Source organism: Corvus hawaiiensis, chromosome 15 (genome assembly GCF_020740725.1).
Source record: "Corvus hawaiiensis isolate bCorHaw1 chromosome 15, bCorHaw1.pri.cur, whole genome shotgun sequence".
In the NCBI taxonomy this organism is placed as follows: Eukaryota; Metazoa; Chordata; class Aves; order Passeriformes; family Corvidae; genus Corvus; species Corvus hawaiiensis.
Window position 1 is genome coordinate 18,195,017 of NC_063227.1, and position 20,125 is coordinate 18,215,141.

A 20,125-nucleotide genomic window follows, 5' to 3' on the forward strand; every position below is an offset into this window, starting at 1 on the left:
TCCTTCTGACTCCTTGTTAGAGGTGGTTCTTCTGTTAGATAAAGTACACTGAGGAAGCAAGACAGTATGTAAACATCAAAATGGGGCTGGTATATTTATGAACTTCTGCAGGTGGCTTCTCTGGCCTGTGCACTAGGCAGACTTTGTCTGAAAATTATTGCTAAGTTTGCTCTTTCTGAATTCCTCTTTAGTCACAGACATGCTGATGACAATGATGCTGTAATTGAAACTGCAACTCAGACTGCATAATGATGCTCTTCTGAAAAATACCTAGCTGTTTTCAGATAAAGCAGGCAAAAGTTTTAATTCTACTCTGGAATTTATATTCTCCGGTGGACTTTTTTCTTTTCTTTCATATGCATTTTCTTGTTTTCTTTGCCTCATTCTTACAGTTACCTGAGGACAAGTTCTCCAGAGAACTTGCAGATGCCTTGGCTAGGTGTATTATCAGAGAGCTAGAACTTACTAAGCTAAAGAGAGAAAATGCTGCCATCTTAAAAACCTTATTGTTTAATCTTTGCTTTTCATGTAATCCCCATGCTTGGGTTACTGAGATGTGGTGACATCTCTGAAGTTTGTATGAAATGTAGTATAAACAGTCTGCCTGTGAGAAGACACAGCAAACATAAATGCTGTAAAGAATGGGGAATAAAGTGGATGAATAAAAACTTGAATATAATAGAGGAGTGCTGCTTACCAAGAGAGCTGAAGCAGGAGGGCCTCTACATTTTTGAGCCATGCTGTAATTTGCTGGTGGAATCACACAAGGCCACGTTGTCAGTGACTGGTGAAGACTGCTGCCTGTTTCAGTGCTGCAGAGGAACTTGTGAGCTCCCAGTGCTGCTGTTTCCACCTCCATACAGACCAGTTAGGCCATCAAGAGATTGTCTGCTCGCTCTCCCTCTTTTTCTCTCTCACCCAGACTTTATATATCAATATATGATTGCTGGAGCAGTATTAGCACAGGTAACAATATCTGGCACCTGCTTCCAAATGATGCTGCTGCAACATAAATATACCATTATGCTCAAATACCTGTGTCTCAGTTACCTGTTCATAAAGTGGGGGGTGAGGGCTAGAGCCACTTTATAGGAATCTGTGACAGAGCTAAAACCCAGGCATTTTCAAGTATTTAATAAGAAAGAGACACTATTACCAAAGTACCTGTTCTTAAAAAGCTATTTAAGAAGGGAGAACACATTATAGACACATAATCAGGAGATGCCCAAGTGGCTGTGTACCACCTATTAAAACTGTTTTATACTGATGTCCTTAGTGCTTCTGATATTACTTCATTCAGTTTAACACTCTGCTTTCTGAAGGAAGGGTATAGACCGGACTAAAAGGTAAAAAACAAAACCCTCCCCAAAGTCACCCAACAGTTGCTCATGGTAGAAAATAAGAATGGAAACAGTTCATGCTATTAGTTTTAAGCTGCAGGAATGTAAACTGTATGCTGACATTTTATTCTGTAATTTGTAATCAGCACATTTCTGTTCCCAGACTTGATGGTGAAGGTCACTCGAATTCTTTGTCGACTACTTACAAGGCTGTTTCCCTGCCTCTGACCTCTCCAAATGTAAAGCTGAATCTGACCAGTCCAAAAAGAGGCCAGAAAAGAGAAGAAGGCTGGAAAGAAGTGGTTAGAAGGTAAAGACTTTAATACTATGTTTTAAAACTGTCTGTGAGCTTTTTAGCTTGTAAATTATTCTCAAATACAGAATGTCCAGCAAGATTATATAACTGAAGAATTAACTTACAAGAAAATCCTACCCCACTTTCTCTGGCAGTGCTGGGGAAACCAACTGCAGCCCTAATTTGTAGTAGCTCCTCACTAACTTAATGTGAACATGACGTAAACATCGTATTTGGCATGGGAAAATAAAGCAAACCTGTGATTTTAGTGGAGTAAAGGATGTGGGGACGAGATAAAAGGAGAAGGGAGCAGAGGGAGTGAAAAGCCCTACGGCAGATGATTGCCCATGAACTAAGGGCAGAATGGATGTGAGTAGATGAGAGGTGAATGATCCCTTCAGGGCCAAAATTCATTGTGCTTTGGCCAGTGACCTTGATCACTGATTCAGTGGAAAATTGTGTCACCTTAAAGTGAGTGCTTAGAGATATACAGTTAGATTTAAAGATTTACTGTAAAGCAGTCTTTTCCTTTGAAAATTTGTTTGGTTTTGGTGTATGGCCATTAACACCCCAGTATCTCTTCTGTAACCTTTGTGTTGTCTACTGATTCTAACTAGAGTGATTGTCTGGCTTTGCTTTTTTTGTTCTCTTTATCAAAAACAAATACAGCACAAACATACCGGTGTCAGATGCTTTGGGTGCACTTAGGAAGCCCTCCTGCTTTTGTGTTCTGCAGTGGCAATGACCAGATGTGTTCTTTTTGGAGTATTTTAGGCTATGTGCAAAGAACATAATTGTACAGAGGGCTTAGTGCATTTGGATTAGTGGAAGCCACAGACTGTTCTTAATAAAGGTTTAAAAGGCAGTTTAATATGAAAATTTATGTATTTGACCCCTTAGAGTTGGTTTGATCTCTGCCTTTTGATGTGGTCACCAATGGGCTCTCCACAGTGACGTGGCCTTGTTGGGTGTGTGGTGGCAGCCTGGCCCCCAGCTGGGGAGTGGTGCAGGCAGGAACCCCTCAGACAGCCCTGACCGCCCTCTGACCTGGGGCTGCTCCTGCTCTCCAGGGGCTCTCGAGTCTCTTTGGCTCAGCCCAAATGTTCGCGTGGGTGTTGTCTGCTCTTGTGTTGGTCGTGGCAGTGTTCTAGACATGGCATCCAGAACCTGCCCTATCCACTTTCCTGAGGAATCAGGCCCTGTGCCATAAGGAATATTCCATACAGCCTTCTGCACTGGTGTTTGCTGTGCCCTGACTGATGGAAGTGTGTCCTGCCAAAGAGCGTTGTTGGTGACCGTAGATGCGCGGGTGCAGTGCCCTCCCTCTACTAAAGTCTCTCCTGGTGTCAACAAGAATTCTTCTTCCCTCTCCCTGTGAGTGACCCCCAGCTAGAAGGGATGTCTATCAAAGTAACCAATGCAAACATCCCTTCTGCCCCTGACAGGCAAGTGGGCAGAGTTTTGAAAGACCCTCCCCCCAGCAACACTCTGCAGCCAACACCAATTGAGCAATTTCAGCTGCAGAGAGGAGGGCGCTGCTGTTCCGGAGCAAAAAGGTACTTTTTGAGACACTTTTCTAGGTCAAAACCATCAGCCTTGGGAGGGAGGGAGGGAAGTGGCTGTGGATGATGGGTGGGAGGGCATTGGGCACTGGGGTGGGCTCTCCTGGAAGAGAAATGCCTCTTTGAGTGGTTGCCAGAGGTCCCCAGTGGGCTGAGGTGGAAGCAGACCAAGGTACAGTCAGGAGCCTGTGAGCAATACAGGTGTTCTTGAAACTTAGGTGATGATAGAGCTCTGGTTTGGGGAGGGAGTGACTGTGATGTTTGTCTTGAGAGGGGAGCCTTGGAAGTGGAGGTGGGGAAAGAAACCCAAAGCATGAAACAGCCTTAGGATAGAGCTGGGCGCATGCACTGGGGGTTCTGGGGATGGGAAGGGTTGTAGTGTGCTGTCCTGGCTGGAATGGAGGAAAGAAAAAACACCTTGGTGAAAGCAACATAAGCTGTTCTGTTGCTTTCAAACATTTCCACGTGTTTAGATGTTTAAAATAAAATAGGCTTCCTCGAAGTCCTGTTAAGTGACAAACAATTCCCTGAGGATCAAGTTACTTACTAGTTTCCAAGACTGGAATAGCTGGGTGAAGCTGGCAGCTTTTCCAGCGGGTGGTGGGGATCTGTACCACATTCAGAGGCACCTGCACCTGGGACTGCAGTGGTTTCTCCAATCCCTTTGAATTCCCTGTGACTGTTCAGCATTGAGCCAGTGCACATCCGTAGCAACCCTCAAAGCAGCTTTGGGTGCAAGAAGTCCAACACACCTTAAAGTCTGGGGACAGTGGTGGCCCAGAGACCTTGGCTGAGGTCTGTCTGCAAACAGAGCTTGTGTTCAGACACTTCCCAATACTGTGTGCTTGCTCTGACCCACCAGTACCATGTGAATCAGGAAAACCCTGAACTGACTGACTTCGGTGACAGTGTTGTGGCCTGACAGTGAGCCTGCTCCTGCAAGTTCAGGTTGCCATCACAGGGGCTTCCAGCAGCTCCCTAAATCTCAGCACTGCACACCTTCACCTGCTTTCACCCACCGTTGTTTATCGGTGACACTGCACTTCCAGATCTTGAGGTCTGAAGGAGGTGGATACTAAAAGGTTGTGGATGCAGGTGATATTACAGAGCTGATCACTGGGAAAACACTGGAAAGCCACCTTCTCCTTGCTATAAACAGTCAAAGTAGCTAAGCCATGGGTTTTTATGTTAGAAGCAGCACTGCTTATGCAAATTCAGGTTGATAAGCTAAGGATTTGTCTCACTTTGGAGAGGTACCCAAGATAAAATAAAATCCAAAAGTGGTTCTGAAGTAGTGTGAGGCTCATATAGTTGTGTTACAATAGTGGTGGAATAAATGCTAATGGAGAATCCTTGTCAGGTACTGAGGATGATGAGTAATTTGAGTGGGGGACTTTAAAAGGGGCTCCAAAGCGTGAAAAAAGGATCAGCAGAAAACCACTTACTGCCCTTAAGAATATTACTTCAGCCACTGTTAGACAGTAAAGGGGTTTTGTCTGTCTTTGAAGTCTGAATGCATTTCACAGATTTCTGATCTTTGTGATATAGGTCAAAGAAATTATCAGTCCCAGCTTCTGTCGTATCTAGAATAATGGGAAGAGGTGGGTGCAACATCACAGCAATTCAAGATGTCACTGGTGCCCACATTGATGTTGATAAGCAAAAAGATAAGAATGGAGAGAGAATGATCACTATAAGGTACAGTATCTCAAAATGAAAGTCTTGAGTTAGTCCACAGTGTCATTTATTGAAGAGTTTGTTTGCTTTCTACGGCAGGATCTATTTAGCTTCTTTGTTCTAGAATAGAACATACATTCCTGCTGCCAAGATATGCTGACAGTCGACTTCAGAAATAATCCTTAAGATACACAGAAGTCAAGGAATAACTTGCTGCACTGAACTTACAGTAGACTTACAGATCAGTGTAAGATTGAGGCTACGGAACGTTGCGCGAAGTGAGGTTTCCTTTAGCAAAAGATAAATCTGTTTGTGTTTAATCTAGGGGCGGTACAGAGTCCACGCGATACGCAGTGCAACTCATCAATGCCCTTATTCAAGATCCTGCCAAGGAACTGGAAGACTTGATTCCTAAAACTCATATAAGAACACCTGCTTCGAGTACCAAATCAATCCATGCAAACTTCTCATCTGGAGTCAGCACTGCGACTGCTTCCAACAAGAACTCGTTTCCTCTCGGAGCACCGCCCCTGGTCACATCGCAGTCATCAACACTATCTACTTTCCAGCCTCCTAACAAACTAAACAAGAATGTCCCAGCGAACGTGCGCTCATCTTTTCCGGTGTCTCTTCCTCTCGCTTATTCTCACCCTCATTTTGCCTTGCTGGCTGCCCAAACTATGCAACAGATCCGGCACCCTCGCTTACCTATGGCCCAATTTGGAGGAACCTTTTCACCTTCACCGAACACTTGGGGACCATTCCCGGTGAGACCAGTTAACCCTGGCAGCACAAACAGCTCTCCAAAGCATAATAGTTCGAGTCGTGTAGGTAGTCAGAATGGAAACGTTTTGCAGACGGAGTCTCCTGGATTAACAACGTCCAGTTGTCCCGTTACCGTCTCGTCTGTACCTGCTTCCACCCAGCCGCTGTGCGTGACCAGTAACCGGACTCCCTCCTCGGTCAGGAAGCAGCTCTTTGCCTGCGTCCCCAAGACGAGCGCTGCAGCAACAGCCATCTCAACTGTGACGAGCACCTGTAGCACTCTGCCCTCAGCTTCCTCTGCCCCCCCAAACAACGGGCAAGTGCCCACAGCGTTTCTGCCATCTACTGCTCCGCAAGCGCAGCATTCCGCCCTGAAAGCGGACTCGTTCTCGGCTGTCTCAGCACCCAAGGAGAAGGTGTCGACCCCCGAGCAGCCACCCACAAGCACGGGCACACCAGCTTCAGTCGCAAGCAGTTGCAGTGTGTCAGCCAGCAGCAGCTCAGGAGGCACCGAAACGCGCCCAGCGAGCAGCCCCGCACCGCTCAACAACGCCCAAGATGAAATACTGCCAACCAGCATGTCTGAGATCAGCCCTTCCATGTCGATGCCTTTTTCATCCAGCTCAGAAACTGCTCCTTTAAGTTTAGCATCGCCCAGGTCAGTTGTTGCAGATAATCAGGACAACAGTAACTTACCTCAAGTAGCTGTACCAGCACCTCGAGTTACTCACAGGATGCAGTCCAGAGGTTCTTTCTATTCAGTGGTACCAAATGCAAACCTCCATCAAGATCCTCAGTCTATTTTTGTTACGAATCAAGTTCCTTTAACACCTTCTCAAGGTCCACCTGCTGCAGTGCAGCTTTCGTCAGCCATGAACGTTATGAACGGTTCTCAGATGCACATTAACCCAGCAAACAAATCATTGCCTCCTGCCTTTGGGCCAGCAACGCTCTTCAATCACTTTAGTAGTCTTTTTGATAGCAACCAGGTGCCAGCTAACCAAGCATGGGGAGACTGTCCACTCTCTACCCGAGCAGCAGCTGACCCATCTTTCACTGTTCAGTCTACCTTTCTGAGTAACTCTGTGCTAGGACATGTGGAAAACGTCCATCCCGACAACTCCAAGGCTCCTGGTTTCAGGCCACCTTCCCAACGGGTTTCAACTAGTCCTGTAGGTAAGTCATTAAGAGCATGCACTGGACAAAATTATTTCTTCAGCCATTGCACTTTGATCATCATAGTGGTGGAGAAGTAGTCAACAAATGACAGTTGGAGAATGCTCATGTACTGAGGATGGCCTGTTTTTTCCAAGTGCTTTTTAAAATGTTGATGATTTTTTTTTCTTCAGCTCTTCTAGGCTGTCAGGTGTTGGGAAGATTGCAGGTGTTGCATTGCTTGTCCTCTGTGTGAGACAGGAATGTTCCCACCTGTTTGTAGCGTAGCATCGATTTTAGGGTTTGGGTTGGAATGGAACGCAGTGTGGGGTGACACCAAACCTGAGGACCCCTGGAGGTTCCAGCTGCAGCAGTGACTGCATGCAGGTGTTCCATATTGTATGAGATTCCAGCTTGACTCAGTGAGGGTGAACTCTCTGTGCCTTTTGATTCTTGATATGGCTCTGGGATTTTAATAAGCTTACTTTGTGGAGCTTACTGATGTGCTGCTGCATGGGGTGGTTTATTCAGAAGTTCAATATAGCAGTACTAGCACATCTGGATTTATTGGAATGGGTTAGGAACACTCACATTGAGCTCCCTGCCCTTGCTGTGCTCTGCCTGCAGGATTTTTGTCTTCTCAGTGCTCAAACTGTGTTGCAAACAGCACTCATTTGGTTGGAAGGGACCCTCAAGAGATCTATTCTGTGCCACCCCTTTGTCCTTGCCATGATGACTGGAGTGCCCTGGAGCTGGGTGTCTGGAGAGCCTTGCTCTGGAGTCATCCTGACCCTCACAGTGTGTGTTGGGTATTTGGGCTAAAGCTTCAGGACTTGAGTGCTGGGCTGGGACAAGTCAAGTAGTTCAACTTTCAGATTAAAGGAGAAGGGAGCATTTGGAAGATGTGATAGTAAGGAAAGAAGATCTTCAGCATTCCCTTTCCTCTCAGTTGCCTGACAAATGCGCAGGACTTCTACAAACCAGAGCACTTCTCTCTGACTGGCTTTAACCACAAAAGTGGGGGGTGTTTGCTATGACTATAGTTTTCTTAATTGCTTCATTGGGGCTGTATAGCTCTGCGAAGTGAGGGCACACCTGGAACTCTGTGCCACGTCCAGTCTCAGCATAGCAAGCAGAACCAGATGTGTAAGATAAAGTAACTGGACCTTGTTCATCAGAGACTGTTAATAAAGAGCTGACAGACCCCCAGCAGGCTCCAGAACCACTTGACAATGGCTCAGCTTTTCCTCTGCAGAGCTCTAAACTGGGGTTGGCTGTTGCTGAAATAATTCTTGGGGAAGGAAACTTACAGCAAATGGGATCTGCTGATTTCCCTGATGATGGCATCCTGCATGTGCAAACATGGCTGACTGGGACTTCCCACAGCACCAATTTTGCTGTTCCCTTATGTTAAGATCATCTGCTTGTAATGGGGGAAAAATTCTTGTATTTCTACTTTATATATCCTTTCATACTTTATATATCCTTAAGTGACTGTAAGTATTTAAAAACCAGTGTAAATCTGTTTCTGCCTTTAGAAAGGTTAGGTAGATAGCCAAGGAGAGCTCGCACAGTTGACTTTGGGGGAGATATGTGTGAAGTTCAAAAATATTTGGACAGAACACACTTCTTCTGAGTTAGGATTTGATTAGGATATTGCAAAGTGAAGAAAAACTGTGAATAGGTGGTGTACTGCTAAAATTGTGCCTGGCAGGAGGTGACTGATTAGTCAGGTCCTTGGTTGATTTGTTTAATGTCATTTTACTTCATGCTATTTTTGATCACCTTTGTTTCAGAACCTAAATGTCCCAGGAGGAGGGGAGTTAGGGGAGCTTGAAGACAAGAGGGTGTTTGGAAGGTGTGATAGAGAGGAAATGAGTGAGTACAGTAGGTTGAGGACTTCTACTGCCTTCCCTCAGAGCCTAAGTGTGGTGTGTCCACCCCTCTCATTCACCAGCTTGTCCCAGGGGAATGGACCTTGTCCTGTGCTCAGCCCCGAGGTGGGTTGAACTGGAGACTTCCATGGCTGTTTCCATAGGGCTTGGTGACAGGGTTCGTGAGATTTTGAGAAGGGGGCAGAAGGGTCAGTCACTGCTCGTGCTCTGGCCAGCAGCAGCACGATGGACAGGGAGCAGCCAGGGCCTGGCCTGGCAGTTCCATGTGATGAGAGGGGTTGGTAACGGCCTCAGAGCAGGTGGACGCCCATCCTCTGATTTCAGCTGTGATTCTACACCTGAGGGGGCAGAGGTTTGCCATTTGTGCCTCTCTTGCACAGTGGGCCCAAGGCAAATTTTTCCACCAATCAACATTTCTAAGGGATCACCTCTAAATTGATTGGGTGAAGATTTAATGTAGTTTGGTTGTGCACTAAACCGTCTTTTTCTTAACAAGTTCTCACCTCAGGGTGGAGTTTGGGTAGTCTGCTTTTCCTGCTCATGGGTAAGCTCAGCTGCAGCTTGAGTTTTCTCTGATTCACCAGTTCCTTTGAGGCACAGATGTCTCTGCAGATCTCCTCACTGGCTGTGGATCCCTTCTGGAAATGGCCTATTTGTCTCACATTTTTAGATCTCGTGTCCTGGCAGTTTGCAGTTGAGGGCAGGCTTAGCCCAGCCATGTGGGGAGGCTGTGGAGAAGACAAAAAAAAAAAAATCTACTTGTTATTCTGTGCTCTGCATTTTAAGGAGTTTGAGACCTTGCTTCTTAAAAGGGGTCACAAACTTGAAATATGCCAGCTTAGAAAGCAGCACATGAGTGGAGAACAGAGTGACCAAGTGCTGTGTCCCTTTTCTCTAAAGGTGTGGGTAACGTTGCAGTAACCAACATCTGCCTGGCATCTGTGATAGACTGAATTTTGAGCAGAGTTTGTGTGAGATCAATACACTCCTCTCAAAAGCTCAGTTATGCCTTCAGAGCACGATGAGGAGTTTGAGTTCATAGCCCAAGTAACTGCAGAGTATGGTATTGCAGAAGATTTTAGTATTAGAAAACCTGATTTTGTTGGTAAGTACACAAATAGGAAGCTCGTTATTGCACTTGGGATTTGGTAAGTTATTGTTCAGAGTAGCCATTTTTAATATCGAGCTAAGCTTTTCATCCACTTTTATGAAAGACAATGTTAAAAAGTGTTCTTTGTGACCTGACTCCTCTGGATTTGTGCATCTCTGGCTGTCATGCTCCCTTCAGCCCATGGAGCATATCCAGCAGTGCTGAAGTGGTCTTGACTGTCCAGTCATTGCACTTTACAAGCTGTGTATCCAAAAGCTGTGTGCCCATCATCCTCCTGAGCCATCAAAAGACAGCTGGGCATCGCTCTCCTGCAGGAGAGCTGCTTTTGTCACAATCCCTGCCTCTTTCTCTGTTTAGGAACCCAGCTGTGCCCCTGGGTGGCAGCAGCTCTGTTACCCTTCTGTCTGGGGCAGACCAGAGATCTTGTGTGGTTTGCCAGCCAGCTGGCAGTTTGTGTTTCGGTGCATGGTGGAATTGGTCCCCATAGGGGCCTTTTGGCTGCCACGTTTGTGGATTGGCCACAGTGTCCAGTCAGTGGCTCCACAGCAGATGCCCAGGGAGAGCCCTGGGCTGCAGGTGCCACCATCGGCTTGTGCCAGAGCTCTGTGCTGGAGCCCAGCTGCAACACCAGCCAAACTCAGGTCAACCACACTGCAGTCACAGGCACTGGCATCCTCCTCAGAGCCATGGAGTCTGTGCTGTGACAAACCCAGGGAGACTGTCCTCCCATGCTGGGGGTCCCTTGGCTGAGCACCCCATGTTCCAGCAGTGGGGGGGGAAGATGTGTTTCTCCTTGGCTATAAGGGGGACTTCTTTTTTTAACCTTCGGGCTAGTGAGAAAAGTACCTCCTTCAAATCCAACAAATCACTTCTGTCCATGTGAGCAGGTTGGATCTGGCACTTCTGGAAGGAGTAAATCAGGTTGACTTGGTTGATAATACTGGGGGAGACGACCTGGCTTTCAGGAACTATCCAGGTACTGAAAGGTGCCCCTCTAGTTTCTGACCTAAGGCACTGCCTGGCAGCACTGCTGTTGGTGGTGGGGTGTATGTAGATACAACCTTCAACCTCGCTCTGCAGCAATATAGGCTGGTCCTGGTTGTGGTCATTTTGAAATGTTTAAATGGTTTTGAAACTAATCTTGTTTAATAGGCCCTTGAAACTAAACCCTAAACTCAGGTGAACTTACGGCCATGCCCATTTCTGCTTTCAGGTAATAACTTGTGATAAGAGCTTTTACAACGTTTTGGAAAAGTACTTAAAAGCTTTGGCTTATTTAAAAAAACCTGTAATTCACCCTTGCTAGTAATTTTTGTGGGACTTTGAACTCTTTCTTCATCTCTCTCTCTTCCTCTCACACGTCCCTGGAGGAAGCAACCCCCTCCCCTGTGGTGCTGTGCCACGTCAGCCCTGTCTCTGTGGCCACAGCATGCTCTGACTGATCTCTCCATGAAGGTACCTATGGGATGGCAAAGCCCATCCTGCAGAGAACTGCTTCCCTGGTGCTGGATTCCCCTGGGACTTTCACAGAGCCCTGTATCCCTGTTGGATTTGTTTGGCTTTTTATAAGCAAAGATCGTGGCCACTCCCAGCTTTCCTGCTCTGCCCTCCCTGCTAAGATCATTTTCTTTCAGTGACCAAAGGGATGGCTGTTTTTGTTAAAACTTGAGGCCAAACCAGAGAGCCTCCAGAAATGCCTCTGCGGTTTCTAAGGGAGAATCGTGCACCTGTAAAATGACCTTACCATGTGCAGATGCCCCCAAAGGTGATGAGATGCTTTAATTATATTTGGAGCACTAGCTTTCTCTGGTGCTTTGAAGCAGGTTCCCAAAGAGAGATATTTAATCAAATTTATGTTTATTTCAGGCTTACCCTCTCTAGATCCATCCAACAGCTCTACAACTTCTTCTTCAGGTCCTTTGACAGGCTTTTCAGCAAACATACAAGGAGCACGGGTTTACCTTCAAGGGCCAGCGCCTGTTGGGACTCCCAGCTTTAACAGACAGCATTTTTCACCACATCCTTGGACAAGCGCAACAAATTCATGTAGGAACTTCATGGGTCTGTCTTAGTTAACTATAAATTCATAGCTATTGTCTTTAGTAGATTTCTAACTTGAGGGGAACTTACCCAGTAATGCACAAAATGCTTTCCAATTGCTTTTAGCAGCTGTGAGGATGGCGTGCAAATCCCAAGCTGTGCTATTTTGTGGGTTTTTTTCCCATGCCACTAGTTCTGGTAGCATTACTAAAGGCACATTTGGGCAAAAAAATGAGTCATTGTAGGCTCTCGAGAGGAGAGGGCATGGAGCTGTGGGGGAGTGGAGGTGATTACACCAAGCTAAAGATTCCCCTCTAAGTAGTACGAGTGCAATATTAGGTGAAAATGTCATGTTTGCCATGGTTTGAAGTTATACTTGCCTTTTTTCTTTTTTTTTTATTTTTTCTTTTTTTTTTTTTTTTAATTGGGATCTGGAATTACACTTAAAATGTTCCAAAATCGTTAAGCATCATCCAAGGTAACAGTGGGTTTTCCTCCTAATGGAAAGAACATGGAAGTAGCTTTACAGAAAATATGGGTCTTTGATTCAGAATCTTAGCTAAAGAGGTTTTTCATGTCACTGCATGCAACTTCATTGCCACTCTGAGTTTAAGAATCAAAATGTTTAAATGAGTGCTCAAAGGAAGTTGGATTTCCCAAGGAGAGTCAGTGACACTTCTGAAGTTGGCAGGACTTTATGCTCTTGGGTCACATCTGTGGCTTTGGGAAGCTGTCTGATTTCTCTTCTGCTGGAAGTGGTAGATACCAAAACAAGGCTGTTTCAATATTTATGGTATTTTGGCTGATGTTTTCACCTCTTCCTGAAACTCTTCCATGTTTCTTATTCTTTCTTGTAATTAATTTAGATACACTGCTATGTCATGAGAATGTCCTGATTCTGATGGCTGAAAGCATTTGTGTTATAATGTTGATTTTAGAGTTAAAATAATTCCTAGACAGAATTTCTGTGAAAGACTTGAAGAATGCTTTCCAAAAAAGCCTTTAAAACATTTTATCATTTGCTTTGAGATAATATTGGGGAAATAAATGGGATGGCAATTATGCTTGCTATTTTGTGTGTAATTAAGCAAGAGAAATACTCTTTTCAGCAGGTGAATCTCCTATTCCATCAGTTTCCTCAGGATCATCTTCGCCCCTCTCAGCTGCTTCTGCACCTGCTAATTTGGGCCAGCCAAAAACGGGTAACACCAATCAAGATCGAAAGGTGCCCCCTCCCATCGGGACAGAGAGGCTCGCCAGAATCCGGCAGGGAGGCTCCGTCACCCCTACGCCCTTGGGAACCAACTTCACAGCTCCCGTGGGCCACAGCGGCATCTGGTCCTTCGGGGTGAACAGCGTGTCTGGTGAGTGCCTTGTACAGCCCCTGGCAAGGACTGCGTTTGAAAGGAGGGCTGGAGAGGAGGAGGAGTAAGGCTCCACAGTCTGTACTCCCTGTAGTACCTCCTGAGGGGAGAGCTGGTGTCAGTGTGGGAGAGCACAGGTCAGTGGAAACGCTGTGGTTTCCCCTCCTGATGCTCGCCCGGCCTGGATCAGGTCACGGGGCACATGTGAGCCTGAAATGGTGCAGAGACCTCATATGGAGTCCTCTGAATGATCCAGAGCTTAGAGTAAACAATTTCTATCTGTTAAGGGGCCTGTTTCCAGGCCTGACTGTTGGCTCTCTCTGTCCAGGTCTCTCTCTTGTTTTCCACTTACGTTTTACAGTGTCAGCTGAGGTGCAGCTGATGCACTCAGGGACACAGAGCTGTGGATGCTGGGTTTTGCACTGATTTCCTTGTGACTCTTGGAACAGTGTGGGATAACTTCTGTTCCAGGCAGCCTTGGTTCCCAAAGAATTACTTTGAAACAGCTGAAGTTTTACATTCAGTTTCCTGGTAGATGGATTTTGTGGAAAGGAGGAGGTGCAACGTTTGAGGTGTAGAGTGTTTCCATTGGTAACTTTCAATACAAACATTTGAGTCCTGCATTTGTTACATGCTTCAGTGAAGCCCTCCCCGCTTTGGTTAACTTGTGTCTCAGCATTGCCATGTCTTTTCAAGAAAAGTTTGTATGTGCTTACAGGTAGTGTTGGGAGCTCTGTTGGATTTTAGGCATTTTGCAGTGGACATGTGGAACTCGCAGTTTGTGGTAGTCCCCATCTTCTCCACCCTTGTCTGGATACCTGAGATCCCTCTGTGGCTGTGTGTTCTCAGGGTGCCTTTGGGTGGACTTAGGTGTGTGCAGCTGCTGAGTTCTACTCGAGTGTCTGCAATGAATTTAATCAGCCATTTTTAATCTCTTTGCAGAAGGCTTGTCGGGTTGGTCTCAGCCTGTCATGGGAAGTCACCCAATGCATCAGCAGCTGTCGGACCCGGGCACGTTTTCTCAGCATCAGCCAATGGAGAGAGATGATTCTGGAATAGTGGCTCCCTCGAATATTTTCCACCAACCTATGCCAAATAGTTTTGTGGATTTTTCTAAAGTAAGTTACAGAGAGTTGGATTTATGAAATGATCCAGGCCTGACTTTGTTGCATCTCCTGTTCTGCCTGTTCACACTGTGTGTGCCTCTGCTGCCACTGCTCGTCACCCCAGTCCTGAACCTTTTTTCCTTCCAGAACTGACCAGAAAAGATGCCCAAGCCTGAAGGCAGATCTAAACAAAGCCAGAGTTTGTAGGTTGCAGATATTCTCTGGTCAGCAGCTGAAGGCCTTCATCACTCTCCAGTGTTTTGTCTCTCTGAAGCTCAGCCGCCTGGAAATGTTTCACAAAGCTTGCTCAGCTCTTGAGGCTGATTACAAGTTTGTTTAATGCTTTCAGCACAAATCATGGCCCCAATACCACATACCTTCCTTAGGGAAGTGGCAGGAGGAGAGGACTCCCAGCATATTCAGAAGGAGCCGTAGCATGTGCTCTTGGCATCTGATGGCAAAGCAGCAGCCATTCACACACAGGAAAAGAATTCTCCTACTTGCAAAAAACTGCTCTGTAATTTGCTCTTTCTGAACAGGCAGAATTATTTTAGATGGCCATTAAGAATTAGAGAAAAATCTTCAACCCAGAGTGTGTTTGGCTCAGTGCAGCCCTGTGTGCACTGTGGCTGTCCTGAGCTGCAGAGAGGAGGGAGCACTGAGGTCACAGTGTTCAGCTGCTGGCCTGGCTTTGTGGGCTTATATGAAAACTCTGTGGGTGCTGCAGCCTCTGCTAGGTGTAAGTTCAGAAACATGGCTAAGCTGGCTGGAATCTCCAACTCTGAAGTCAGTGTTCCATACTCTGCCCTGCTGTTCCCTCACAGTGCTGAGATTCCTGCCATTAGTGGAACATTACCTATGGAGGTGACCTGGCCCTGTCTGCTCCTACAGCCACCCTTCCCTACATCCTTCACCAGTGCTCTCTTGTCCCCTCAGGGCCTGCCCATCTCCATGTACGGCGGCACTCTGATACCCTCACACCCCCAACTGGCAGATGGCCCAGGAGGGCCCCTCTTTAATGGGCTCCATACTCCAGATCCTGCCTGGAATCCCATGATCAAAGTTGTCCAGAACTCAACAGAATGTACTGATGCTCAGCAGGTAGTGTGGCTGCCTTTTCCCTCCTGTGCTTTCCTGGGGCTTTATCTGGTGCTGTGATACTCAGTTTTGGCTGGGTGACACGTTTGGATTTTTCAGTTCTTTGAAACTAGGATTGAGATTGTTTGCATGACTTTTCCCTACTCTGTGTGTGTGTGTGTTCATAAAATATCCATGGCGTTATCAGTACCAAACCTTCCAGGTAAAACGAGCAGCATTTCAAGACTGCTCAGCCAGGTAATGGACTGTTACAAGTGAGAGGGTTTGTATCCATCCTTGCAGGTTGTCAGTCAGACCTTGGCCAGAGCTGGAGAACTCCTGCCTTTGGACAGTCTGGTTGTATTTGGAGGGAAGCCTTATGCTCGCCCTCAGTGGTAAAACACTGTTAAAAGAACCTTTATTTGTTTTTATAATAGATTTGTCTTTTTATTTCTTGCTGTAGATTTGGCCTGGCACCTGGGCACCTCACATTGGAAACATGCATCTCAAGTACGTCAACTGATTTAAGGGGGTCTGTCCTTTTTTAGCCTGGTTTGGGAATCTTTATGACCTTGAAGAACCCTGGGGATTTTTTTCATGTGCCTAACTAAGCGATTTTCTGTGGGCTGTAACAATGGAATCTCAATTGCCCGTTGTATAAGAACAAATTGACTTACCTTTACAAACTGATTCTGTTCTCCAGTTAGTTTAGCCACTTCAAACTTAAAAATCAGACAAAACTAGTGCTTTTGGCTAAACACTACTGAATGCTCCTTGTATGCAGCAGAGAACTAGCTGATGACATGATTCCAACCTTTTAGGGTGGTAAATACCTGTATAATTGTTTACAGACTTAAAAGGAAAAGCTGAGTAAATTTCATGTCGTATAGTGGCTCTACTTTATGTAGCCTGTATTAATGTGAAATATTTACCTGAATACTCAATAAAAGGCAAACAGCATTTATAGGTTGTGTGTGAGAATTTTGGAAAGGGCTGTATGTTATTGTCCTCAGTAGCTGCTGCTGCTGTGCCCGGTGATGCATCTCCCCAGGGTGATGTACTGAGCACGTGGGTGCAGTCAGGTCTGGGAGGGTTCGGAGCCACAGATGTCTGCAGAGTCCTTGCCCTTGCCACTTGTGAGCCTTTTATTTGTGTGAACCTGCTTCTGTGTTCTGGTTTTTTCCTTCTCGATTAGTTCTGCTGCTTCTGGCACTTGCAGCAGGTGGTCGCCTGAGAGATCAGGTTTTGATAGGTGAATGCAGGGTTCCTTCATCTGCCCAGAAGAGGATCTTAGAAAAGTGCTTCCCACTAGAGGAAAATGTAATAGATTCAGTTCTAAGCTTCTTGTAGTGCTGTAAATCTGCTAAGAGCTCCTCAAGTCCTTTCTGTGAGGAAGAAGAGGATTTTTTCATGCTGCTTAAGATGAACATTAATTCCTGACCCAGTTCTCTACTTTCTGCACTTGGACTGTGCCTATTTCTGCTTTTGCTTCAAAGTGATGCAGTAACTACATGGAATGTTGGATCCATTCCTTAAGCAGAAAACTCCAGTGCACATAGTGTCTAATCTAATGGATCAGTCTCAGACTAGGCAGAGACTTCACCTTCCACCTTCTTCCACCTTATCCAGACAAATCCTTACATGCAGCAGCAGAGTTTCCCCAGAAAAAAGATAAAGAAGTACTGAAAACTCAAACTGCACAAGCAGCATCCAAGTACCACAGGCAAATCAGCCTTGGAAGCACTACTGGATGGTATATTCAGATATTTTTCTTGGTATTTGAGGATGAAATGCAAAAAAAATTTAACTGCTGCTGCCCCACTGGTAGTGCCAACACCAAAGGAGATACAAAGAATCAGTCACAGAAGGGTTTGTGTTGGAAGTGGCCTTAAAGATCACCCAGTCCAACGCCCTGCATGGGCCAGGGACACGTGTCAGCAGCAACTGTATTGAAAACAAGCAGTGTTGTGGTGCCGTAGGTGTGTGCTCTCGGGGCGAGGTGCAGAGGAGGGGTAGGGTGCCTGCTTCTATGGGTTCCTTGGCTGCAGCAAGCAGTGCCACCTCCTCCTGCCCCATCCTGGAGAGCCAGTGTCTCCCCATCCCGGCTGCAGCTCCAGGGCGGGTGGCACAGTCTCTACTCTGTGATACCAGGGGACAAGACCCAGGATGGGGATGGGGATGGGGATGGGGATGGGGCTGGGGCTGTCCCTGGAACAGCCTTGGCCACGTGTAGGCAGCCTATGCATGGGTCCCTTGCTGGGTTCTCCCCTGTGCAGCTCCTTCCCTGGGGACACAGGCACTTGCTCTGGGCACCAGCTCCGAGTGGCCCGAGCAGCCTCCACTGAAGTGGAAAAGGGAACCCCAAAGTTTTGTAGGAAGATCCTGCTTGAAGTTCAGACCATCACTGCCCCACGGGTACTGGAGGGCAGAGGCAGGGACTTGTGCTTCTGGGGAGTGGGCTGGTGGCAGTGCCAGGGGGCTGGTGAGTGCAGTGCTGGTCCCTCAGGGCGGGCTGGCTGGATCCAGGGAAAGCACGGGGGCAACGCCAGAGTTCGTGCCCAGCCGAGTTCACCAGCCCTGGGTGGCAGGGCTGCCCCAGACCTGTCCTCTTTCCCCCTTCTGACGCCCTGGGTCAGCCGTTGAGCAGGTCCTTTTCTTTGCTGTCTGTCCTTGGGGAAGCATGTGCCTCATTCCTGAGCTGGGCATGTTTGGGCAGAGCCACATGTGCCCACCCTGCGGGCACTGGCTCCATCATGTGCCTTCAATTAAGCGTCTCTGGGGTGAGAGAGCCCAGCCCAGGGCTGTGGGGCTGTGGCAGGCGCGGGCTGTGTAAGATGTTTGTGGTGCCGAGCTGGAGCTCCGGGCTCACCGGCACCTTGGGCAGCAGCTCTGGGCTCCCGGAACCCTGGGCTGCACCCACTGCAGGGAAGTGGCGCTCGGCTGCAGGGAGGGAGGGGCAGGGGATGGCAGGGCTGCAGACGTGGCACACAGGCTCTTGCGACTTCAGGCGTTGCTGGCAGGCAGTTGGAGCATGGGGAGGAGGCAGTGTTTGCCCCAGGTGGACACTGCACACCCAGCAGGCTGGAGGAGGAGGCGTGCCATCGAACCCAGCTGTTGTCCTCTTGCAGGGAGCAGCAGGTGCCTGGCTGAGACGATGGGAATGGGGTCCCTAGGGTGCCCACAGTGGGATACCCACCCCTTGCTGCTCCACCCTCGAACAGGGCACCGCACTGAACTGTTGCTGCCTGGCCAGCAGGCTGGGGCCTCGCTGTGTGCCCCAGGACTGGCCCTGCCCTCCAGGCAACACAGGAGTGGCCTGTGTTGGCCACCATGGGTAGCCCTTTGGAGGCTGGACACCATGTGCTGCATCCTGCAGAGCTCCAGGAGCCTGAAGGGGAGGAGTAATGTGGGGAGTAGCTGCTGGGCAGGATGGGCGTCACAGGCGCTGCCTTGTGGGAAGCCCCATGGTGGCTCCAGACGTATCCATGAGCCATGGCCGAGCACTGGGTCCCACCCCCTGCTCTGGGCTGAGGTGCTCAGGGGCGGGGGTGGCCAGGGCCAGCAGTGCCTGACAGCCCCCCGCTTTTGGCAGGTACCCGCATCATCTGCGACCGCAAGTTCCTGCTGGAGTGCAAGAATTCACCCGCGGCCAGGACCCCTCCCTGCTGCCTGCCCCAGACCCCCGGTGTCACATCCCTGGCCCAGTCCAGCCTCGTCAAGCTGGAGGAGCTCAAGGAGCGGAATGAGAGCGAAGAGGCCATGCCAGGTGAGCAGCCCAGGGCCGCAGCCCCTGCCCGTGGACCACCTTCCAGGGGCATGGGACAAGGCAAGATCCCAACCTAGCCCCAGTTCCAGCTCCTGCCCCCTTTGCCTGCCCATATCTGCCAAGCCAGCCCCACCCTAACCCTGGTCCTGTATCCATCCATGCCCTTGCAGATCAAGACCAGTTTGAGATGGACATCTGAGTTTCCATCTCCCCGTCTCCAGGCCATGGCTGGGCCTGTTCCTGGGCCTCATGGAGGTGCTGGCACCGTGACCAGCTGGCTGCAGCCCTCTCTGTTGCTGGGGATGGACGTGTGACACCTCAGGCTCTAGCACAAGTGGCTGGTGCAATTGCCTAGGAGCTCATGCTTGATCAATAAACACCGTGAAACCCCTGAGCTAACCTGGTGTGTGTCTTTGTCAGGGCTCAGCGGGGTCCTTGCCCCCGGGGAGGGACGGTGAGCAGCACCAGGAGGGTGCAGAGGGTGACACTCAGGTGGGCGGTGGTGAAGGCCTGGGGGTCTGTTCTCAGCTGTGGTGGAGGCAGCTGGTGAGACTGCCCCGTGAACATGGGGGGAACAGCACAGTTAACACCTGACTGGGCATGTGTCTGTCCCTGGACCTCCCTGTCCCTGAGGTCACCCAGGTCTCTTGGGTTCCAGACTCAGGTCTGAGCTGTGCCAGAACAGCAGGAACCCAGATGGGAGCCGGGGCTGTGGCTGCAGCACAAACCCTGGTCATGCCAGGGGCTGTTGGCACATTGGCCTCCCCAGCCAGCCTGGACCCCTCCTGCAGCAGGGCTGGGCTCTGGGGCTGCTGTAGGCCCCCCACTGCCAGATGAGAGGCCAAGCTTTGCCAGCCAGTGCAGCAAGGCCACACAGTATTGCCTGCTCCAGCCAACTGCTGCTGATCCTTCCCTTGACATCCTGTTGGGTAAGAGCACTCTGCCAAGGCCCAAGCCCCTTGGCCAAGCCTG

General features: G+C 48.4%; 1 protein-coding gene across 8 annotated transcripts in view; it reads left to right on the forward strand.

The window, feature by feature from the left end:
• Window positions 1–19,547, forward strand: part of ANKHD1 (ankyrin repeat and KH domain containing 1) — a 101,273-nt gene extending 81,726 nt beyond the window's left edge. The window contains exons 28-38 of one of the 8 annotated variants that reach the window (XM_048319467.1): window positions 1,504–1,650; window positions 3,081–3,191; window positions 4,746–4,895; window positions 5,200–6,815; window positions 11,667–11,861; window positions 12,950–13,204; window positions 14,147–14,322; window positions 15,247–15,411; window positions 15,851–15,897; window positions 18,980–19,153; window positions 19,324–19,547. In XM_048319467.1, coding sequence (XP_048175424.1) covers window positions 1,504–1,650; window positions 3,081–3,191; window positions 4,746–4,895; window positions 5,200–6,815; window positions 11,667–11,861; window positions 12,950–13,204; window positions 14,147–14,322; window positions 15,247–15,411; window positions 15,851–15,897; window positions 18,980–19,133 — 3,016 coding nt within the window. In that variant the 3' untranslated portion in view covers window positions 19,134–19,153; window positions 19,324–19,547. The remainder of the gene's footprint in view (window positions 1–1,503; window positions 1,651–3,080; window positions 3,192–4,745; window positions 4,896–5,199; window positions 6,816–11,666; window positions 11,862–12,949; window positions 13,205–14,146; window positions 14,323–15,246; window positions 15,412–15,850; window positions 15,898–18,979; window positions 19,154–19,323) is intronic. The other 7 variants (XM_048319468.1, XM_048319469.1, XM_048319470.1 and 4 more) reach the window with 7 other exon arrangements.
• The last annotated feature ends 578 nt before the right edge of the window (window positions 19,548–20,125 follow it).